At 35.4% G+C, this 22,843-nt stretch overlaps 6 protein-coding genes across 8 annotated transcripts in view; 5 read left to right on the top strand and 1 right to left on the bottom strand.

Moving 5' to 3' along the window:
- LOC105226194 (uncharacterized) overlaps positions 1–6,557 on the top strand; it is a 50,333-nt gene extending 43,776 nt beyond the window's left edge. The window contains exons 1-2 of one of the 2 annotated variants that reach the window (XM_011205013.4): positions 6,006–6,254; positions 6,379–6,557. In XM_011205013.4, the coding sequence (XP_011203315.2) occupies positions 6,081–6,254; positions 6,379–6,555 (351 nt within the window). In that variant the 5' untranslated portion in view covers positions 6,006–6,080 and the 3' untranslated portion in view covers positions 6,556–6,557. Of the gene's footprint in view, positions 1–6,005; positions 6,255–6,378 lie in introns of those variants that run through there. The other variant, XM_049450760.1, reaches the window with a different exon arrangement.
- LOC105226202 (protein Wnt-5) overlaps positions 1–22,843 on the bottom strand; it is a 240,607-nt gene that overhangs the window by 90,595 nt on the left and 127,169 nt on the right. The window contains exon 3 of the mRNA XM_049450738.1: positions 9,359–11,033. Within this exon, the coding sequence (XP_049306695.1) occupies positions 9,359–11,033 (1,675 nt within the window). The remainder of the gene's footprint in view (positions 1–9,358; positions 11,034–22,843) is intronic.
- On the top strand, positions 7,116–7,699 carry LOC105226195 (uncharacterized). Its single transcript, XM_011205014.4, has 2 exons — positions 7,116–7,372; positions 7,487–7,699. The coding sequence occupies exons 1-2, from the start codon at positions 7,199–7,201 to the stop codon at positions 7,661–7,663; spliced, it is 351 nt and encodes a 116-aa protein (XP_011203316.2). The 5' UTR covers positions 7,116–7,198; the 3' UTR covers positions 7,664–7,699.
- LOC105226196 (probable salivary secreted peptide) lies at positions 15,803–16,997 on the top strand. The gene is made up of 2 exons (XM_011205015.4): positions 15,803–16,177; positions 16,632–16,997. Exons 1-2 carry the CDS (start codon positions 15,977–15,979, stop codon positions 16,812–16,814), a joined length of 384 nt encoding a protein of 127 aa, XP_011203317.1. The 5' UTR covers positions 15,803–15,976; the 3' UTR covers positions 16,815–16,997.
- Positions 18,087–20,276, top strand: LOC105226197 (uncharacterized). Of its 2 annotated transcripts, none has more exons than XM_011205017.4 (2): positions 18,087–18,471; positions 20,001–20,276. In XM_011205017.4, the coding sequence occupies exons 1-2, from the start codon at positions 18,301–18,303 to the stop codon at positions 20,178–20,180; spliced, it is 351 nt and encodes a 116-aa protein (XP_011203319.1). In that variant the 5' UTR covers positions 18,087–18,300; the 3' UTR covers positions 20,181–20,276. The 2 variants fall into 2 exon arrangements, with proteins under 2 accessions (XP_011203319.1, XP_011203318.2); XM_011205016.4 differs by lacking the exon at positions 20,001–20,276 and adding an exon at positions 19,256–19,571 and having other exon boundaries at positions 18,115–18,471.
- Positions 22,138–22,791, top strand: LOC105226199 (uncharacterized). Its single transcript, XM_011205018.3, has 2 exons — positions 22,138–22,432; positions 22,524–22,791. Exons 1-2 carry the CDS (start codon positions 22,244–22,246, stop codon positions 22,695–22,697), a joined length of 363 nt encoding a protein of 120 aa, XP_011203320.2. The 5' UTR covers positions 22,138–22,243; the 3' UTR covers positions 22,698–22,791.

Genomic DNA, 22,843 nt, shown 5'->3' with positions numbered 1-22,843 from the left:
TGACTGGGGATGCCTTCAGCATACCTGAAACATAAATGTGGTTGCGGAGGTTTCAAATTATCCCATGACAGTAGGGCCTACGTGACCAATGAAAGCCCTCAATTTCGCTACATTCCCCAAATTATGCTTTATGCAACGAAAGCCCCAAACTGGCTATTGATTCGAAGTTCTTTGAAGTATAATTTTTCAAGAAAAACCAGTCTTTTTATGGTACAGGGTTTGTCCGGAAAGTAATAGAACAGAGTAAATTTAAAAAAAATTATTCAATCAATCGCTACAATTATTTAAAAACTAGCCTCCTTCCGAAATACACCACTGATTGCTAAAGCAACATCTGGGTAAGCCTGCTTGATCATCTCAAACGTCTCTATCGCAGATTTATTGAGTTTCACACAGAATTTAATCGCGTATCTCTGCTTTAACGAACGCTGAATTTTCGGCTTGCACCACTCACAGAATCACGTCGCGCGAAAATGTTTGTCCTGACTCTGCAAGTGCTCGGAGACAACTGACCAGCCGCTCGTTCGTTTGCTAGTAACGCCCTCTACCCAATCCAGTCGGTGCGGTCCTATTACTTTCCGGACAAACCTTGTATATGTATTTGGCTGGGATAAGTTAGACTTACCAAACACACCAAAATAAGATGAGTCAATATAATATACCTATTTTCTAGCAGGAATGCCATTACTTTGATCTGGGATCTGAATCGATGATCTCATTGTTTCCTTCAATCACTTTTCTTACTAAAATTCTGAATTTGTTAGACTTCCGAGACTACCATTGTGACATCTCATATTATTCTCTAGCATTAGTTCAACAATTTTCAATCTGTAACTTGGTTGAGTATGGTTTTACAAACCTGCTTCTTCTTTCTTTTTGTTAATCTCTTTGGGGTTATTTTTTCTACATCGTTGCCCATTCTAGGTATACCGAGATCACATTATTATTATTTTTTTTAATTCTTCAACAATTCATTTACAAACGCTTAGAAAAATAATATTCAGAATTTCATGCTTTCATATATGTATATGCTTTGGTTCTATGATAATGCTGTTGGGATTCATACCTTATTCTGTAAAATTTTTTCTACTCCTTCTGAATGAAAGATGTGAATTCTTGCCTTATGAGTTTCTAACTTTAATAGAATGCATAGCTCCAATATGAGACTTGCTAACAATTGCGTCAACTACAATTAATGCTTTGACAATTCTTATCTTTGCATCTTCTTCTCAAAGAAAAAATTTCTTTCAACACACAACCCACAGCTAACAGTGAATTGAAAAGTCCAATGGTAGACAGGGTTCACACGAACGTAAGTCCAAGAAGTGCCTCAGATCTCACACAAAAGTTAAACACTGCTCAGACATATGTGCTTTTTGACTGCAACAGCTGCTCCGTTGTTGATGATTTTGCGCGACCTACATGTGTAAAACGGAACTGAGCTGCATTGAAATGCTCGTGCAATTTCAGATAAGATCGCTGCCAGATATGCCAGCGCCAATGTGTGCAAGTGTGCATGTTAATGCCGACTCACGTGCAATTCAAGCAGCACAATTATGTTTGCATGAAAAGCGTGTGCCCCATGTGGCATGTGCAGTATGCATTGAAGGACACTGAGGAAAGCATGATTTTATAGGAAAAAATCTAAACATCTTCAAGTCTCATGTGTGCGTGTGTGTGTAACGAGTTGAAAAATAAACAAGAACAAAACAAGCAAAACATAATGCAACAAATATCAGTTAGGAGTGAAGCTGGTAAACGCACAGGAATGAGTAACATAATCTACATATGAACGTTGGAATGGACGTTGATGGGTGCTGCTAAAAGTAGAGCAAGCGCATGCGCCACGAAGTAGGCAAAGCGAAGAGGAAGTAAACTTGAATAGAACTTCATATGTATGCTTTGCTATGTATGCAGACACATGATAGACGCATACTTAAGTATTTAGTACAGGGTTGCCCATAGTTTCGGGACCCTGAAGTCGCATACTGGAAATAGCGGCATTTTTCAGGACATCAAAAGATAGAAACTGTTACGTTATTATTATGTTTTTAATGCTAGCATATAAGTACCAGTTCCGAATTTGTACGTAATATTTTCGTGATTCATATTTCGGGATCCCGAAAATGTACTTAATGTTAAATACTCTCTGGATTTTCAAATCAAATAGTGCCATTTTTGATTTTTTTTTTTAATTCAGTCGGTTCAATGCAAGCTCCGAAATTCCGAATGTACAAAAAATCTTTTCGGGATCCATATTTCGGGATCCCGAAAATGCCCATAATGTTAATAATTTTGCATATTTGTTTAAAATTCTGATGCATGTATATATTTTTGAACATAAGCAGCAAGATAAAATATTAAATATTGCATAAACTGTAATTTCGGGAGCTTCAAATAGCTTCCGTGAAATAAAGAATTTGCATCGGGATTTTCAGTACATATAGTGTCATTCCTATTATTATTAGTCTATCAAAGCAATAATATCAGTTGCAGCCTTGAAATCACGAGGTCCCGAAATTGTAAGTTTTATTTTCGGAATTCGTATTTCGGGATCCCGAAAATACACTTAGTCCTAACAATTTCATACATGTTTCGTTAATGTTTACGCCTGTATTTATTTGTTCGTGTTGCAGGATAAACGCATATACGTGCACGTTGCCTCTTATCACTACTTTCTGTTGCGGCATTATTTGCTTTTTTATGCAAAGCAAAAGGCTGCGTTGCAGCTGCGACGATTGCAACATTATCACGTGGCGTAGCGAAAAAGTGAAAATGCATGCCACTGCGGCACGCAAAGCACATGTGATGAATAAACAAATTTACACGGGCCTGCCTGCACGCATACACACTCATATGCGTATGTGATATATGTACATACATATATATATTTGGGTGAGTATTAATGTAGGCATGTATGCATGTATGCATGTGCCTGGTTGTAGCATCAAAAGCGGATATCCTTTCTACAGCCGTCATTGAAATGCTTCCGCTGCTATGCTTCACCTCGCTTCACTTCACCCATACATGCAACCACTAGCACTTCTGCTTCATTTCCGCCGCAAACGCCGCATACGAACTTTTGTAGTTTTTCCTGCACCGCAACACCTACAAACACATGCACACACACGCACACACCATCAAACTCAAAACCACCCACCCACCAGGTCGCCTTCAGTGCGCTTCCTTTGTTTGCATTTTTATGTTGTTTGCCACATATTTTATTTGAGGCGTGTTGCAGCTGTGCACACTCGTCCGTCCGTTGTGGCGCAACTATCACGCCGCAGCGTTGGCTTTCTTACATAGATATGTTTGTGTTGTTGCGGCTTTTTCTCTTTACTTTCTGGTGCAGTGAATTATGAAAATACGCTTGTGCAAAGCGAAGACTAAACTGTAGCTCAGCTTCTTCTTGCATGAATTCAAAAATTTTCTTACACACATAAACACACACACACAGTGGCATGCCACGCTTTGTTTTCTTTGTTTAGCTGCAAGTAAAAGTAAATCTGTGCACTTTCCTGCCACCATTTTACGCTCGAACCACGCTTGCCACCTCGCGCTGCAGCTAGCTGTACATCCGCAAACTTGCGCCTCATACCCGCATTGTTTCTGTTGGTTTATAAAATATCCACTTTGACGGTTTTTAATGTAATAAAACTAAAAGTAATTTCATTTTTTGAAATAATTTTGTTTTCTTCACGGGCGTCTTCCTTTACCGCATAGCAGCACTTCCTCGCATTCATACAAGTGCGGGTGTTTGTGTACTCGCATGTATGTATATGCGTTGGCTTCTTGTGTTTTTTCGGTTGGTCGCCCAGCGGCATTCAGGTTGCAGGTTGCAAAATGTTTTTCTGATAAATTTTCGGTTTGCTTTATGCATTCTGCTAGCTGGCTGGCTGCCTGGATGCTTAGCTGCTGCATTTGTTGGCCGCAGGTGCCCGAGTCGGCGGCGCTGCCGCAGCAGCAGCTTCTTTCTATTCATATGAAAATACTGCGCTTTCTTTATTGGCTTGTAACCTTAACCTGTCTGGCGGCTTTGCTTTTGCTTTTGGCCTTTTCTGCTTTTTATTCTTCAAAATTTTTCGTGCATTTGTCGGTGCGCTTATTTCATTCCTCTTCGGCTTTTGGGTATTATAAAGTTGAATCTAAATTAAATTTCAGAATTTTTCAGTTAACTGCAATTGGCCATAGAAGCTTTTAAGCTTGAATAGTGATATAAATTCTCATGGAGAGATTATTATACCGTTTCTTTCTTCTACTTTTAGTTGCTTCGGTAGCAAGTCAGTGTCATAATATAGCAAGTTTGCTTTGAGGCAATTTAAATATATGTCAATTTATCTGCGGAGAGAAGAGGTGAATCATTGTGCACTTTGATTTTATACCAAAATACTTGGATTACCAGGTCACTGGACCTACCCTCGCTGTCGGTTTTCTGCTCACATACCTTCGAGGGAGGCATAGAAGGGAAGGACTCGCTGGAAAAGAGAAGTGGTGAGACTTGATGGAGAAGTAAACTATCGGTAATTATCTTTCAGCTCCAGTTTTAAGCTTCTTGAACGCGATAATAGCCTTGTGTTCGCTAACAGTGTGATCAAAACTAATGAAAGAATGTCTAAGCATCCAGCTATTTCATAATTAGTCTGGTTAGGGTGCCTGGCCAGAGCGGTATTGCAGGAAATTGTAAAATTGATGAGCTCAATAACATTCACTACTGGATAGTTGGGCCGCAGATCAAATCAGAAAGCACTAGTCGACTACCAATAGCTCTGCAGTCGCAAGGTCCATCTGGCCCTGGGTTAATCACAGGAGGTGCATGGAACCTTTCAGTGGTTGTCTCAGTTCTGACTGTACACTGAACGATCGAGATTCTGAAAGTGTATTGAATATCTTTCCGGGTGCCAACTGTAGAGAATAAGCTCAATACTTCCTCCTTGAAATACAAATAAAACACAAAAGCAGATTTGTGATAGGTTTAGGGCGTTTTTGCTCTTATATGATATTCAATGCAAGTGATTTTTCGTTTGAAAATACAACGGGCTCTTGATATTAGTCAAAGTGGGATCTCTTCCGTTAAACTGAGAGCTACTTTAACCTAACTTAACCCATCCTAGGATGCACTTCTCCTTACAACACTATATCTACAAAGCTCTAGTCTGCTCCCGTCATATAAACCCTTCGAAAGGCGAGAAATTTCTATGATTTGGATAATGACTACCATTAAACCACCAGAAAAAGAAAAATATTGGATCACCTTCTTTGTGAGCCAATAATGGATTAAAAAGCACCTATAAACAGAGCAAAAATATTCCTGTAAGACATAATTTTCAAAGGTGTTGGCAAGTATTACAAAAACTTGTGCTGAAAAATAAAACTCATTATTAAAATTTTTCTTGCATAAAACTCTTTCAAGAAATGCTTGTACATAATTCAAGAAATCCCCAAAGAAATTATAATGAGAACATTTCAAACACAAAGACGTGATTTCAAGAGCTTTTCAAGAGATGCAAACAATTTTAACTAATTGTTTTAATTACGTTTCCTAAGCAACCCTAGATTATGAACATAACAGGAAATATGATTGCCATGACTTAATAACGACAAAAGTAAGTCGAAATTTCATCAAATTGTCAAATGTTATCTACGCTTAAAATAGCTTAGGAGGTAGATAAATAAGTCTACTATTTGCATGGTTAATCAATATGATCTGTTATAATCTATAATCAGTAGTTCCGTGTAAATTTCTATTAGCACTACAAAGTGGTGATAATATGAAAGTACTTCTTAGTTGTCTGTCCACAGCCGTCAAATCGATCATAAATTTTAAAATTTTGTTATTTACGACATGCCATAAAACCTAAGAAAATCAAATAACAGCACTGATAAACTATTTTCACTTATTAAATTGTATCTATCAGTGCTTAATATAATTCTTAGAATTATTACGTTTGATAAGGAATAATTATCAACGCTTACTAAAAGTATATAAAGCAAAGAAATTTCGGTCAAAATCAACAGTAGCCATTGTCTTTTCATGCAATTAGCTGAAATCAAATAGCAAAGTTAAAAAACTATTAATCAAAATGAAAGTTATTGTGCAAGTTTGCGTGCTCTTGGCCTTGGTCGCAGTCGCTTATTCCGCGAGCTCAACCTGGGGCGTGCACAATGTTACCGATAGTGTGATTATCAACAAACGAGTAACCTATCCAGCAGTACGAAATGTTGGGCAGACTTTCTACTTCGATATTCCAGAATCGGTAAGTTACATAAAAAATTAGGTGGGACCTGTTTCAGGACTCTGTGAAGTTTTTATTGTCATTCCAAATCGATTTTTGAACTGGTCCATTGTTCGTTTAATTAATAAATAATTTTTATTTACAGTATCAGAGCAACAACAAAGTAATTAGCGCCATTTACCTGCAAGATCAATTCCAGAACAGTTCAGGTCCCGCTAATACTTTGGTGTATGGTGGACCCGGTTGGACTTACGCTTCTATACAAATGAGAACTCAAACCGGTCTTGGTTTAAATGTAACGTTCGTTGTTTATGGCAAATAAATCAATAAATAAATATAATAAAATCATTTAAAAAAACTAGAGTACACATACTATCTATTATTTTACTCGCTGGGGGCGCTACGATCGAAATATTAAAAAATTTGTGGGAAACGAATTTATTGTTATGAGAAAACATAGAACGAAGCTTGTTTTGCAAAATTTTGCACTTGATGACCAATAAAGAACCATCATTTCCATATATATATGCTTTATCAAAAGTAATTAAGTTCAAAAATGTTGAGATAAGTCCAGTATTTGCAATGATTAGTCGTTATAATACGTAATCATTTATAAATAGAAATTCTATTCAGATTTCTTCCGGAAATCCAGATAAGTGATAAGGAAAAAGTAGCATTTGATAGCTTATCCACCGCGCCTTCAATTGACTAATTAAATTTTAAAATTTTTTTATTTGCAATATGTCATAAAAGATTATAAATTCCAAATTCAATACTCATTTCACCTATTAATGATTAGTCGATTTTTTAGAAATATCACGTTTGATAAGCAGCAATTATCGAGACTTTCTAAAAGTATATAAAGCAAAGAAATTTTTGGACAAAATCAACAGTAACCATTAGCCAATCGTGCAATTGGTATTTAAGCTGATATTATATAGCTAAGATTGAAATTATTAATTAAAATGAAAGTTATTGTGCAAGTTTGTGTGCTCTTGGCCATCGCCGCAGTCGCTTATTCCGCGAGCTCCACCTGGGGTGTGCGCAGCGTTAACGATACCATAATTGTCAACAAACGTGTGGCCTATCCGGCTGTACGAAATGCTGTACAGACTGTCTATTTCGATGTACCAGAGTCGGTAAGTTACATTACAATTGATCTCAGTAAAGTTTTTTTCATTCGAACCATTCTTGGGACGACCTATTGTGAGAGTAATTAATGAAAAATTTATATTTGCTTTTCAAACTTGCAGAATCAGAGCAACAGCAAAGTGATTAGCGCCATTTACTTGCAAGACCAATTCCAGAACAGCTCTGGTCCAACTAATACTTTGTTGTATGGTGGACCCGGTTGGACTTACGCTTCCGTACAAATGAAAACTCAAACGGGCCTTGGTTTAAATGTGACATATGTTGTTTATGCCAATTAAATAAAGAGATAAACATAATAAAATGGTTAAAGTAAAGGTGTAAATATATTTTTACTCACTAGATGGTGCTGTGATCGAGATATTAAACAAATGGGTGGAGGGCGATTTTTTTTGTTATGCGCAGTAATGGAAAACGTTTGTTTTGCAAAATTTTTCACTTGGCGATCAACAAGGATTGGTCATTTATAATCTAACATAGCGAATTGGTTTAGATGGGATTTAATCGTGACCGATAGCATAAACGTGGTCGGGTAGTAAAATTTTAAATACTCCCAACAAGTTGCTACAGAGTATATAATTATATTGGGTTGTCAAAAAAGTCTTGCGGTATTTTCGCTAGTTGGCGCTGAAAGCGCGTAGTTCTAGTTTTATTCGTCGCATCGGGCCATGCTATACCTTTTTGGAAAGCTCATTTCACGCGCTAACACGTGTTTGATTGATTGTCGTTTCTTTTAAGTCGTTCGTGAGTTATAGCGTCGCAAACATGGAGCAAAATAAAGAGAAAATACGGCATATTTTACAGTACTACTACGATAAAGGCAAAAATGCATCTCAAGCCGCCAATAAAATTTGTGCAGTTTATGGACCCGCTACAGTTTCCATTTCCAGCGCACAACGATGGTTTCAACGTTTTCGTACTGGTGTAGAGGTGGTCGAAGATGCGCCACGCTCCGGAAGGCCTGTCGTCGAAAATTGCGATAAAATCGCTGAATTGGTCGAAAGAGACCGACATAGTAGCAGCCGTAGCATGAGTCATCAAAAATTCATTTCAATTTCAATAAAAAAAATTCAATAAAAATACCGCAAGACTTTTTTGACAACCCAATATTAATCCAGATAGATAGAGTTATATATACTAGCGCATCCGGCCACGCGTTTCTGTGGTATAGATCTTATACCACTATTCATATAATAAACTATTCAATACAGTAGAAATCCTATTTACGAATAATGGCGAAAACGTTTTTGCCGGTATGAGAATCCAAGGGATTGTCAATAGAGTAGTCCGCTTAATAGATTGTACTTAATAAACGTCAAAAAATTGTGGACCGGCCAATGTGCATTGTTAATGGAGATGTCCGCTTAATATGGATTGGATTAATGGATTGTTTTTACTATCCTATCTTCTAAGTTGCTTTAAACTAGACACAGTGTGCAAAATTTTGCTAAAATCGGTTTTTAGGAGACCATCGTGAACAAACAACGTGACCCGTAATTTTTATATATATAAAGATTATTACGATGATGAGTCGAGTTTACTTCTGGCTGACTGTTTATCCGTTCAACTACCCGTCAATATAAAAAAGCGATACCTTCAGTAGAAATTAAGATATCTCGATTAAATTTGGTGTACGTATTACTAGGCTCTTGGGCTTGTATTTCAGATTGGCGATAAATCCTAAACCACTCAAGCTATATTAACGAAACGTGATCGTCCTTAGTAGGTAAATGATCTATATTCTATTGATAGATACCAAATAGGTTTGTAATAATTTCGTCGATTAATGAAATTGAATTCTTTCGAATAAAATATTTAATTTAAATTTTTGCCAACATCTGAAAATATGTTGCGGCTTTTATTGTTGAAAACGAAAGTATAAATTATCAGGTTGCACCCGAACTTAGCTACTCCTTACTTCTTAAATATCGCAATGAAATTAGGCACGACTAACCACTTTTTGAACAAACACTTACCTGTATAGCCGCTCTCGCACCGCGACTTATTGCCGGCATAACACTCGTATGCAGTACGCACTGTTTCTTCTGGCCATAAGTCATGCCGTCAACTTGATAACAGTTATCTGGATTCAAATCAATTGGTTCTGAATAGGCCGGTACCGTTGGACTTGGAGTGCTACCATTTATCGCTGGCATACTAGATTGATCGGCAGCAATATCGCGTGCGCCTGTTATCACGGTATCACGCTCAAAATAGCTCGTACTATATTTAGCAGCGAATTTATCATTATTACCGGCGCGACGCCCTTGCTGACCGCCACCGATATTGCGGCGTTTATGATGCGAACGTTTGGAACGTGAAAGCTCTTGCAATTCACCTTCGTCGACATGAATTGTCGGTAACGTCGTCGCTTCCGCACTTTCGTTGTAGTGTATCTTGAAGGAATCGGGTATTTCAATGGAGACGGCAAAACGTTTTGTATTATTCAGGGTCTGTATGTAGGGTTCATAGTGGGGTCTTAAATATTCACGCTGTTCGCGTAGCAATTGTTCGCGATGCCGCTGCCGTTGTTGCTCTTCGCGTTTACGCTGACGTATGCATTTTGGTGAATCTGGATTGCGTATGCACAACGGCTTTTTGGTAGGTCGTCGGGGTGTTGTGCTGGTCATAGGTGTTGTTGTTTCCGGTGTGGTCGGTGTAGTGCTGGCAACAGTTTGTGGCATACCCGCCGCGGTCTTATCGGCATTGCGGTTTCGCGCATCACCACCACTTGTGTCATTCTTAATCGTTTGATCATTCAACAATAAGACTTGTGGCACAATAGTGATCTTGTCACGCGCATTCATGCCCGCCTGTGAGAGAAATACAGACATACCGCCGTCGTCTTCATCATCGTTGTGATAGTAGCCACCAAAAGGTTGGCCGCCAGGCAATTTCGCGACACTCGGAAAGCCCGATTTGCGTGTGGGCGGTGTGACGGGCGCTGAGTACTGAAAGATCGAGCGAAAGGGACGCGCGGTTGTCGTTGTTGTCGCTAAAACTGGTGTTTGGCGATCTTTCTGCAGACTTGGAAAAACAACGAATTTCGATTGGAAATTACTATCGTGCTTCGTTAAATTTTGTAAGAATAAAATATGCTTCTTCAGATCATCAATATTCGAAGCGAACTCTGGTGTGGCCGGTGTTGTGGGCCGTCTTGTAGTCGTCGTCGTTGTTGTGGCACGTGTTGTGGTGCCTACCAGGCGCTGTGTAGCCATAAGTGTACGCGGATCTGGCGAGGCGTTCTTTAGCGCCATCGGCACAATGAACTTTCGATCTTCATCTGTTAAACTTGTGGGCAAACCATTCTCGTCGGTATCCTCATCAAGTAAAATAATTTGTTTTTGATCCATTTCTTCTTGTATCGGATGGCGTCGTCGTTGCGCCATAACAATACCACCGCCGCCATAGTGTGCGTTATTGCTCGTGCTCGCTGCGGTATTCGGTATTTTTTTGGTTAAATCGGCTTTGACGAAACCCGTCGCTGAGTCACGCAAATCGACGGGCTTGATGAATGTGCCCAACTTACGTAAGCCCTCTTGATGCATGAGCGCCTGCTCATCTTTGGTTATATTGAGAGGAACACTGCTATTAGCCAGCACCTCTACTTCGTTGCTGAATTCGATGAACGGTGATTTCACGCCGAGACAACTGCAAAGAGATGAAAAGAAGAGGAAATGAATTAGTCAGGAAAAGGAAAAAATTGCATGTGGAGATATTTTATTTTGGAAAAAGTGGACATTTCATACAACCTCTTATTTCAGTACTTAAAAATTATTTGAAGGGGGAATTCTTTATTTTTAGAATAATCGATTAAAGTAAAAAAATCTCCTAAAAATTGGACATCGGCTTTAGAGACCGGTCTCTTAAAGTTGTGGATGAAAATTTTCGCCATAAACCTCGAAATAAGGATTTCAAATTTTAACGAATTATTTTGAAATTTTCTTCGTATAAGAACTCAAGAATTCTGCTGTGGTAAAAGTCATAGCTTAAAATATAATATAAAAAACTTTGGTAGACATTTTCATCATGATCAGGTGAACCTAGATGATTTCTTCTGCATACACTTTCCAAACGGAATTTTTCATGACTATATATTATACATATAAGACAAGTCTTTATCTAATATACATACATACATATGTATATGACCAAGCAATTGTAAATGCATACGTAAGACACTATTCTTTTTCCGTTAAAAAAATTCTTCAAATAAAAAGCACTTCTTACCACTCATATAATTCCACGACCTTTGTCACCAAAGCCAACCCAAAATGCAGTGAAAAATTGACATCTAAAATGCAGTGACAGGGCCAATAGTCGAACAAGTAAACGACAGACAATACATGCACTCTTACAAATTTACATATGTGTGTACGAATATGCGCCGATTATGAACCGAACAATCAATTGACAAAGCGACCAGCGGAAAAAAAGCTGGCAGACCCGTTGGCAGACAGACCGAAGCACAAAACTCATGTCAAAGACTTATGTAGACAAATGTTTTCAAATGTGTAAATGTCATTTTTCAAATGTCAAGTGAAACATATCGTATCGGAATATTAAAAAAAATGTACATATGTATGTAATCTAAGGAAAATATATACAAACATGCATACTATATATAAGTATAGGTAGATATGTTTGTGCGTGAATGCAGAAAAAGTAATCACGTACAATTTGACAACTAAACCAAGCGGAAATTTCAAGCATACTTTTGTTGTTGTTGCATTTGTGAATGGCCAAAATTCGCAGCAGACGATGACAATCGTCTTGGAAAACATCTCTGTTGGTGAGTACGCAGCACTTCGTAGACGTTCGATTTGATTTGTTACAGATGAGAAAGCAATAAAAGCAATAACAATAACAAAGTGCCGCTTATCATTTGTGAGCGGTAAATAAATTGCTCACTTATCGAAAGGTTTCAAACGAACCGATATTGATGGCATAATAGAGTGGCTATTTTGCTGTGGTGTGGCAAACAAGAAACTATGCTAAGCAATGTTATATCATAATTAACAAGAATTAGCTAGAGAAATGTTGATTCATTACGATTACTTGAAGCAGTTAAAGCAAGTTAAAAGTTGTATCGAAAATTTTGTTTATCAGGATATTGTACATATAGTCATAGAACTATTATATAAACGTGAATCAATATAATTTGATCGAAAAAGTTCTAGTTCTACAAAATGTTAGGCTAGATCTTAGAATAAGTGATCTAAAAAGTCCATCTTTTAACAGAAACAATTTGGTTATAGGTACAAATATTGATAAGAAATAGGAGAATTTATATAAAGAGGTAAAAAAATATCTTCTGACATTCAACGAAAAATTATAGTAAAACAAATTCTCTAATTTTTGGATTTTCGAACTACTAATCCCCTTAAAAAAGTAAAAACTGAGGGAAAGTGAGAGATACCGCACTAAATATCTTTCAAAAATATAATATAAATAATAAGTAGCTAAAACTTGATAAAAAAGTGAAAAATTTACCCAGTTTTAGCCACTTATTATATTTTGAAAAAGTGAATATTTTACCCAGTTTTAGCTACTTATTATATTTTTGAAAGATATTTAGATACCGCACTCTCACTTTCTCTCTTTTTACTGGTATTCCAATCGGTATTATCCGAAATTGTAAGCCCATGTGAATCGAATAATGGATCCTTTACGCTAGACTAACTGCAATTAGATACAAATTTTCTTCATTCTCTTGGTCAGAAACAATAATCGAACATAAGTTGAGTAGAAACGTAGCACACAATAATAATTTCCTTCAATATCTCCCACCAAAAGGACTATAAAATTTGTTTTTAAATGTCCAATCTCAGCCGCTTTAATTAGCTGTCAGCGCATAAGTACATATACTCTGAGATATATATTATGTATGTATATCTTAATATGGAGTACTTCAGTTATCTCAAATATTAAATTGTCTTAAGTATTACGTGCATCTAATAAAATTGATTGTAATCCAAGTAAAAAGGTCTATGAACATATACATATATATATTGTATATCTGATAGTGTGCCTAGTTTACCTGTAGGAAATTGAAAGCAGTTATAGGTTAGCTGTAAATATCCGAAATTGATGTTTCGAATTCAGCGAGCTACATATTTCAACTGCGCTGATAGCAAAGAATGGGTAATCAATATAAAATGTTGAATAAATGCTGCATATGAAATTTATATGTATCATACTTATACGATCCCAACACTTCAACATATCGTCAGTTTAACTTGGGATGAGTCGTACGCACGACCTTGCTTAATGCGTACCCATTGAAATCGAGCTATTTCAAAGTAAGACCAGATTGGACGTCTGTCCAGGCTCGCGCGAAATAGATGAGTTCGCTAAGAAAGTCAATCTTGTCCTCATACCACCAGGAACGAGTTAGGGAACGAGTTGAATATTCACTGTAGATTTACCACTGAACATTTACTCTTCGCGGATCTCTTCTCCAGTAATTTCCTTCTGCTCAGAAAAGTTTTCTTTTCCCTAATTGTCGAAACTATTTTCATGAAGTCGGAGTAGAATCTTCCCTGCACATCCTGTTTCGCTTATGAAGGACTAAATGTTAACCTTAAGTTTATCATGAGCTTAGACATAATTACCTCGCCTAGCAACTTTTTTTATCATTCCAATACTCTTTGTAAATAAATGAATGTATATATCCATCTTTAGGTGTTTTTGCATCTTAAAAGATTTGTATTTCCTCTTGAATTCGGAAATCATCCTTAAAATCAAGCCTGATCAACTAGTTCCCAACATTTCGGTTTCTATTCGTCTACCGAACTCAGGCAGTATCCTCCCTGGGAAGATATTAGGTATAGAGAAGATCCGCACAATTCTGTTAAATAACTACGGGAGGACACGGAAACCAACCATATATACGAATAGTCAGCAGCCTTGTCAACGCCAAGGATTAGTAAACAATTGCAAATAAGCTTTAAGTTCTCTGACAAGTCAAATCGACTTATGCATAATTTGAGCTCCCGTTTTCAGCAACGAAATGGCACAGCTAGGGGCCTCTTTGGATGAATCAGAGGTGGAGTTATTATCACGCCCGCTGAGAACGCTGTATATTCATTCTGTACAAATAGCACAGAACATATTGACATAATAACATCATGTAAACAACAACGGCCCCAGACTTACGCCACTATAACGAGGCGCTGAACGTGCTCAAAATGGGTTTGCCATAAAACAATATGGACACTGTGAATACACAGCTCTAACACGAACCAAAACAAAATATAATACTAAGAACCCATTAGGCACCAAACCTTGAATGATTGTCCACAACGGACAAACGGACCACGAGATAGCAAAGGTTAGGAAAGCATGAACGAAAAAATCGCTATACGACTTAAGGTGCTAGTATACTTTCCTACAGGGTTATACAAATTTGTATACTCATGCGTGTATGCCGATAGTCGTGTGATTAATTTTTTCATATTCACTTTTCACTTCAATTTGCTCTCTGTTGTGACGTTATCAGCATAAATTCGATTAGAGTTAATGAATTTTTATAAATTTCTTTCAAATTGTCGTAGCCGTTGATAGTTTTTTTTTCAATTTTAGACTGCTTATTTTCATGTGGTCATCTAAGTAGATTTGTAAAGCTTTGTTGCTCATGCTTTCTGCTTTATGTAAATTAATTACTGCTGCTCGGGGGTCAAAAGAAATGTCTCTTCTATGAGAAATTAAATTAATGTTTGACATTATCGTTTCCTGTGATAGGCGTGGCGCCAGTAAATGTGCTATGCACCGTATGTACATGTGTGCATGCATTTGTGAGTTTTTAAATGTGCGTTGATAACAGATGCGTTGGCGCTGCGTTGCAAGTGGACAGATTTATCAATGTTAAACTGGAATTTATGGCCACACGCAAGGCGTATTAGGTGACAACACAGTCATTAGAAGCATGCTGGCAATGGCTGGTGGGTTAAAGTTCGTGAAGCAAAGATGATAAATGTGTCTCAGCGTAAAGAAATAGATTCTAAAAATGAAATCGTTAATTGACACATAAAATAATTTAAAGAAATAGAAATAAAAAGTAAAATAGTTTTAAATTAATGTACCATATCACTCTTCACCGTTTAGAGAGAGGCTGCTATATTTAGCTTTGATTGTGGGCACTCTCCACACATAAACATATATAAATAAAATGTAAATATTCTAATCTATACTGTTATAAAGCGTTTGCAGCAACAAATTCCAGCGCTAATTGAAATTCATTCTCAAACAAATTGTGGGCGTCTAATTTATATGTGAATGCTTTCAGCGCTCAACACTTATGTAACAATTCTCGCGCCTAACTGTGGAATTCGCATAGTCTCTCAAAAATAATTCACACACAATGCTGCTTCTAATGTGATTTTTTATTATTCTTTGCACGCCCAAGTTTCGCTTAGTTTGTTTTGATAAGCTTTGCGAATTCGACTTTGAAGCAGCTCAAAGTTGGCGCTGCAAATTACACTTGATTTAGTATCGCTCTAAGCTTGAATGAAGCAACTAAACCGGTTTTGAATATTTTTTCTGTGTTTGAATTTGCCAAATTTATCAATTAAATACGCATAACTGAGAAAAATATGCGTAAAATTTTGCTTTTGCTTTGCGTTTTGATGGGTTTGAGCGAGAATGTGTTCGTGGAGCCGGCAACAATACCGGAGAGTCATAATGAAGTTTGGGGTGCACGAGGTTCAGGTGACGTACTCATTAAGCGTGAAATAGTGAAAGAGACGTTCAAGCCGTTGCGCGTGGTGTCGAGTGATTATGAATTCAGACAAAAGGTAGGTCAATACATATACAATTAGCGGTTTATTTATAGCTAAATCCGTTTGTTGTTTTAACCTATTTATTGTCTCCACTCCGTTTATGCCATTCACTTTCATTTGGTTTCCTTAAAATTTGTAAGTGATGAGCATAAAAACTAAATTAAATAATATTACGCTCATATTTGCCATTTCATCAATATTTTCAGTTCAGTTTGTTTCAACTTTCTGTTTCTGTTTATCAATGATATTCTGTTTTCACATAAAAATGTTTCTATTTCATTTTTGGTAATTGAATTCGATGTATTTTATTCAAACTAGCTCAAAAAATTATATTTTCATAATTTCTGTTTCTGTTCATTTCTGTTTCTACTTTTATAGTTTCTGTTTTCTGTTTCTGTTTTCGTAATAGAGTTTCTGTTTTGACTTTCATTTAAAAAAATTCACTAAATATGTTTTTATTATTTTTTAGGCTGATAGTATTGTCCATCCCCGCACGATTACGCAAATTGTGGTCACAGATATCTATACTGATGGCGATGGTGGCTATGCATCATTGAAAAGTGGAGGACCAGGAATGGATTTTGCAGTTATACACTTAAAAAGCCAGCGTGGTCATGGTTATCACTTTACTATTGATTTCTATGGACAATGAACGAAATTTACAATAATTTTGAGATGAGTTTTAATAGATCATATGTATATTAAAACTGATAGGACGAGATTGATATTATTATTTTAAAAGTGGAATCGAAATATATATGTATTTGCGTTTATATAGCGCCCGAAATGGAGAAAAAATATATGAATGAAATATTTTTTAATTTTATAAATCTTATCAATCTTAAAGCTATGTATATATCGTTACACAAACATTACTGTGGTTTTATAGGAGTAAAGGCTATTCTTTGCATCACTTCTCTTGACACAGGCTTCTCTTGCAAAAGTGGGTAACTTTGTGTGGTCTAACAGTTATAAGGACCTGATGATAATATAAATAGCTGATGAATAGGAAAACCTGGATATAGGGCATTCCTCATCATACGAAATATAGGTCTTCTCGTTTTCATTTATTCGTGGAAGTCAATATCGACCAACGGGGTGTCTACCTAAACTATTCAAATGATCCTAAACTATTCAATATTCAATCTAAATCTCTAAAAGTTATCATATCCTCTTCGTCTTATGAAATAATCATTGATATTGTCCAAAAGTCTAACTCTTTTGTCTCTTCGTCAGTAAGCCGGAGTCAATTTTCCGTCTTGATATGATCATTAAAGTGATCAACAAACCATATTGTCCCTCCGTCGACGCTCTTCGACCTACGATATAATCTATATGCAGACCTCTTATCCGTTCTATTAGGAATATTTATAGCCTTTCTAACAACTCGATAGCAAAAGAACCCTGCTAAACTTGGAATTCAAAGTGTTGCTACAGAATATCATAGATTTATTGGCTTCTTCGCTATCTGATCAGATGACTACGATTTTCTCATTTTTCCTTCGAAACATCTTATTATATGCTTATTCTTTGTTAATTTTAATTAAATATATTGTGTGTTAATTAAACTTAACTCATAATTCATTGCATATTCTTGAGAACATAGGTAGTTTTTGAACTATAATTAACACATGAAGCTGAATAAATACCAAAAGCATCAAAAGTTCGAAAGCAACGCATACCAATCAGAAGATAAGATACTCGTACGAAAGAACTAATCAAAATATTTTTTCCAAACGTCATGACGCAACATTTCAATGTCTCGACTTGTGCAACAAAAACCCAAATAGTTACACTTTTTCGCAACATCCACGCTGTAGCGAGATAGTAGATGTGGTAAGATGGTGTAATAAGCGATAAATGGGTTATTGGGTCATATTGCCAACAGTCATAAATATCTAACAAAAGTTCTTGAAATGCTTACAACCATAAGTATCAGGAAGGAACTTTTTTGGTATAAAATGTGCAGCATTTAGTGGCAAATGACACAGTTGACAGTTGAAGGCAAAAAGAGCAAGATCAACACATCGCCGGTGTTTTAGTGCAATCAGCAAAGTGCGGGCGACGTAATTTTAAATAACACGAATTAATTTTGAATTTTTTCACATTTTTGAAGTATAATATTTTGCTTTTACAAAATGAAAGTAGTTTTTGCTTTTTTAATATTTGCGGCCGCCATATTCGCCAAAGCGAATGCCATTGACCAAGTGCTTGGTGTAATTACGCCAACTGATTCAATATTAGCCATGACGCAGGTGCAAAGACGCTTTCGTTTGGGGCAAGTGGTGACGGCTACTTATACATTTACGGTAAGCGAACTGAGTTTAACTTTAAAATTTAATTTAAATTAGACAGGTCCGCTTTTAAATTAATTAATTATAATCTGAATGGGATATATTAAGTTTGCCACTCAAAAGGAAACGTCAGAACCCTTACTAAATATATACATATATAAATAATCAGCGTGGCTAGATAAGTCGATTTCGTCTTTCAGCCTGTCTGTCTGATCCTCCGTCAGTATCTAGACGCTCTAGTTGCTCATTTTTTCAGATATCAATCTGAAATCTAACACCCGATCTAGAGCAGCCAAATGAACTGAAGGATCGGAATAAATTGTTTGTAAGGAAAGTTGTTTTAATTTGCAATTATATCTTCTAACACATTTACGGAAGAAATTGTTAAGATCATAAGCATAAATATATCTTAAATTTTTGTTCCAATATTGAATTCAGTTTTAAATTTAATTTAAACATTATTTTTAATGCTTAGTTTAATTTTAGTTTTTAATTAATTAAATTGTTAAAAAAATATAATTAAACTTAAAAAAAATAAAATTAATTAATTAACTAAATTATTAAAGAAATATAATTAAACTTAAAAAAATTAAAATTAATTAATTAACAATATTTTTTTTTAATTAAAATATTGAGATTAAAAAATTAAGATTCATTAATTAATTAACTATTAATTTTTTTATGTCATTACATTTTTTATTAATATTTTTACTTAGTATTTAATTAACTAATTATATGTTTTCCTAATTACTTGAATTTAGTAGTTTTCTGTAAATTTTAAAAACAATTTAATTTTTAGGGCGCCTCCACAACAGCTAGCGTCGTAGGCATCAGAATTAGTGACAACAAGCCTGTGAGAAAAAGTCCCGCAGTAGCAATAACAAGTGGTGCACTAAATTCAGCCACTATCACCCTAACATTAACGTCACAACGCGGTCTTGGTATCAACAGCCAAATTACAGTCTATGGAACGCCATAATTTCTACTTTTCTAACGAATACGTCACATATCTTTGGTTAATACAATATACATATAATTAGTTTTAAAGGAGAGTTTTAAAATGTCTCCTTGTACTATATTCAGTTCCAAAATAAATCATTAAATTTTTTTCATAACAAAAAGTTCTGGCGTAATTTTTTAATAGTTGCAAATATTACATCATATGCACTTTAAAGAATATAGGGTGGTGATGAAATCTGAACAAAATTAATTAACATATTATAATTTTAATTCTTATTACATAATTATAATTATTTAATTAACATGTAATTAAAGTTTTTTAATTTGATTAATTTTTCTAATTTTTTAATTATAATTTTCATTAATTAGACATATTTTTATTACATGTTAGTTAATTAATTGTAATTTCAATTATCTAAAATTTTTTAAATTTCGTTAATTTTTCTAAATTTTTTTTAATTATAATTTTAATTATTTTTACTTATAATATTAATTAATTAGTTTTACTTTGAATTTTAAATTATTCTTTTTTGAAGTAAATTTTTTTATATAAAAGTAAATTTTTATTTCAATTTAATTTTTAGGGTGCCTCTACAACAGCCAGAGTCGTGGGCATCAGAATAAGCGACAAAAAGCGTGCGAGAAAAAGTCCTGCAATTACGATAACAAGCGGTGCACTAAATTCAGCCACTATCACCCTCACACTAACGTCACAACGCAACTTTGGCATCAACAGTAATATTACTGTCTATGGCACGCCATAATTTTTTTCCTACCGAATACATAATTAGCTTTTAAGTGAGATCGTGCAAAAACAAAACTATGCTTCTTGTATTGAATTTACCTCAAAATAAACCATTGCATTTTTTATTAGAAGAGTTGCAGTCCTTTTTTCATAATTGGGGTATATGTGTACTTGAAATAATACACAGTAGTACTGAAATCTGAAAATTATTTGCGTTTAATGCATAGCCCTTGCTATAACCTGAGGCCATCCAATTTTTATTGTTATACCATGTAATTGCTGTAATTGTAGTAATCACTTTTAGATCTGTAAAGGTGTAAACCAATTCTTTCAGAAGCCAACAACCTATCGGCAGAGTATATATAAATATACTATTTCCATATATGTAATCATAAAACATACTACACTCTTTATTAAGTAGACAGACATGATAGCTGGAAAATGCACAAAACTTTGTTCCTACATATTTTGTTAATAAATCGTCAGCAGGTGTTGACTAGAAGCACGTACAACTGCAACCTCGAACACACTCACATGCAGGCTGCAATATTATAGATATTGTAGTTGCAAGTGGTGTGGCACAATGTTGCGGTTTCGGCCAACAAACCTTTGTTGTGAATTTGCAAATATTTTTCCACAGCCAAGAATACACACATACATACGTGTGCAAAGCTTGCAATGCAGCTAAATGTATACAGAGTATCAAGTGGTTGGGCAGATTGCTGAACATCTGCTACCGTTATTTGTAAAATTTCAATTTGCAAATAGATTTTGTGGTTTCGGAATACGAAATATTTGCAGAATCACTGATAAGATGCATCAAAATGATGAGAACTAGAAAATCATAAAATAATCATAAATATCTATGGTGATGGATTTGCCAGCGGAAGAAGATAGAAGTGTTGAAATTTTATATTTTCGAAATAAATCGCAACAATTTGTATGTTTGTATGTCCACACTTGAAAAGATGTGTTAAAATGTATAGCCTATTTGTACGTGTATTAGTTATTAGAGATGATATGAAACAATATGGCCTCTGAGTCAATTGATTCTCTAGGAATTATTAGGATTAACGCTCTCACTTAATATAAGAATCATATAATATAAGTTTGAGATTTGTTTTGTGTCGATGTCTTTTTAAATATGCTTCCGTATTTAGCACAATATTTCATGCGCTTATAAAAGTATTAAAAACTTTATCTAAGTATTTAAATAAACTTGAACGATAACAAGTACTTCAAAAACACGCCTATCTTTATTACCATCAGAACTACTTAAGTACAATTTCCGTTCTTTAAAGCACTGTAAAGAGAAAAACAAAATGAGTCATTTGTCACATATAACTAAACTCTTGACAATACATAACTTTAGGCGCAAATGCCACCAAGAAGACCAAAGAAGTTTTAAACAGGGTGCTGCTTCAAATAATAAAAAAAAATAATGATGAGAAAATCAGTTCAGAATTTCATGCAAGAATCCCCTACCAACAAAGGTAGAAAAAGATTATTATTATTTTTTTTTTTTTTTTTTTTTTTTTATATATATACCTATGTACATACTGTATATGTGAGCATTTATGTACACAAGAGCGCCGGTTGATAAGATAACTTGCGCCGCTGCAATCATTACAATGACAAATGATTCACTAAAGCAAATTGATTTTCTGCCAACGAGACATGATATTTGTAAACACTTTGATAAATAAAAACTACAAAATTTAATTTGATAAAATTTTATTAATAAAGCAACAACAAATTAAAGAAAATCAAATTGGCAAATGATTAACGTAACTTTTCAAGGAAATGATAAGGTAAGGTAAACAACTTTATTATCACACACTAGATCCGAACTTAAGAAGCCTTCAAGTGGCCAAACAAATAAGCGTGTGTGCAAATGACTGGTGTATATGGTTGAGCGTGTGATAAAAACAATCAGTGAGTTAATATGTATATAAAAGCGACAGTTATTGGTAGATAACGCAACAGTGAGTTTCCAACAGTCGAACTATACGCAAGTGTCACAAAAATAATTAAAACTTAATAAATTAAAATTTATTTAACGATAATAAATAAATAATAAGAATGAAAGCACGCACAACAATCGCACTCATCGCCTTCGGCGTCTTGGCCGCGCTGGTCGCCACCAGCATTGCCACCAACAGCACTTGGGGCCAACGTGGACGCTACGATCGCCTGCTCTACCGCACACAGGTCGTCAAGAAATCCGAATTGTGGCGTGTGATATCTGTCGATGTAGAATTCCCTGGCAAGGTAATAGCGAAATAATTTCTTTCTCTCTCACTACAAGCGAAAGAATTTTATTGAATTTGTTTATTAGTAATGCAAAAATTTTGTGTTGCAGAACGGTTACAATCCTTACTACATCACCCAGGTGGTGGCTATCGATCACAAGCGTAAGGATGGCGGTTATGCGCAGCTGCGCAAAGGTGGTCCCAACTACCGCAATGTAACCCTGCATATCAAATCCGACCGCAACCATGGCCTGAACTACACTGTTGAGGTTTTCGGCAATTAAACGAATATTGTTTTAAGTGAAGGACGAAAGAAATTTGTTAAATGGAAAGCACACTTATTTATAAATATAAAAATAACACTTGTTAAAAAGAAAACTGAAAAGCTGAAAGTATAAAACAATTCTGTGATTAATTTGATGTATACATA

This window comes from Bactrocera dorsalis, chromosome 3 (genome assembly GCF_023373825.1).
Source record: "Bactrocera dorsalis isolate Fly_Bdor chromosome 3, ASM2337382v1, whole genome shotgun sequence".
NCBI classification, from domain to species: Eukaryota; Metazoa; Arthropoda; class Insecta; order Diptera; family Tephritidae; genus Bactrocera; species Bactrocera dorsalis.
Note: the sequence above shows the minus strand (reverse complement) of the source record. Positions and strands in the feature narration are given on the sequence as shown.

What these genes read in the sequence shown, in the direction of transcription:
- LOC105226195 (XM_011205014.4), top strand. Translation starts at nt 7,199, where the DNA reads ATGAAAGTTATTGTGCAAGTTTGTGTGCTCTTGGCCATCGCCGCAGTC. An exon ending in ATTTCGATGTACCAGAGTCG is followed by an intron (nt 7,373 to 7,486) that starts GTAAGTTACATT and finishes TCAAACTTGCAG; the next exon opens with AATCAGAGCAACAGCAAAGT.
- LOC105226196 (XM_011205015.4), top strand. Translation starts at nt 15,977, where the DNA reads ATGCGTAAAATTTTGCTTTTGCTTTGCGTTTTGATGGGTTTGAGCGAG. An exon ending in ATTATGAATTCAGACAAAAG is followed by an intron (nt 16,178 to 16,631) that starts GTAGGTCAATAC and finishes ATTATTTTTTAG; the next exon opens with GCTGATAGTATTGTCCATCC.
- LOC105226197 (XM_011205017.4), top strand. Translation starts at nt 18,301, where the DNA reads ATGAAAGTAGTTTTTGCTTTTTTAATATTTGCGGCCGCCATATTCGCC. An exon ending in CGGCTACTTATACATTTACG is followed by an intron (nt 18,472 to 20,000) that starts GTAAGCGAACTG and finishes TTTAATTTTTAG; the next exon opens with GGTGCCTCTACAACAGCCAG.
- LOC105226199 (XM_011205018.3), top strand. Translation starts at nt 22,244, where the DNA reads ATGAAAGCACGCACAACAATCGCACTCATCGCCTTCGGCGTCTTGGCC. An exon ending in ATGTAGAATTCCCTGGCAAG is followed by an intron (nt 22,433 to 22,523) that starts GTAATAGCGAAA and finishes TTTGTGTTGCAG; the next exon opens with AACGGTTACAATCCTTACTA.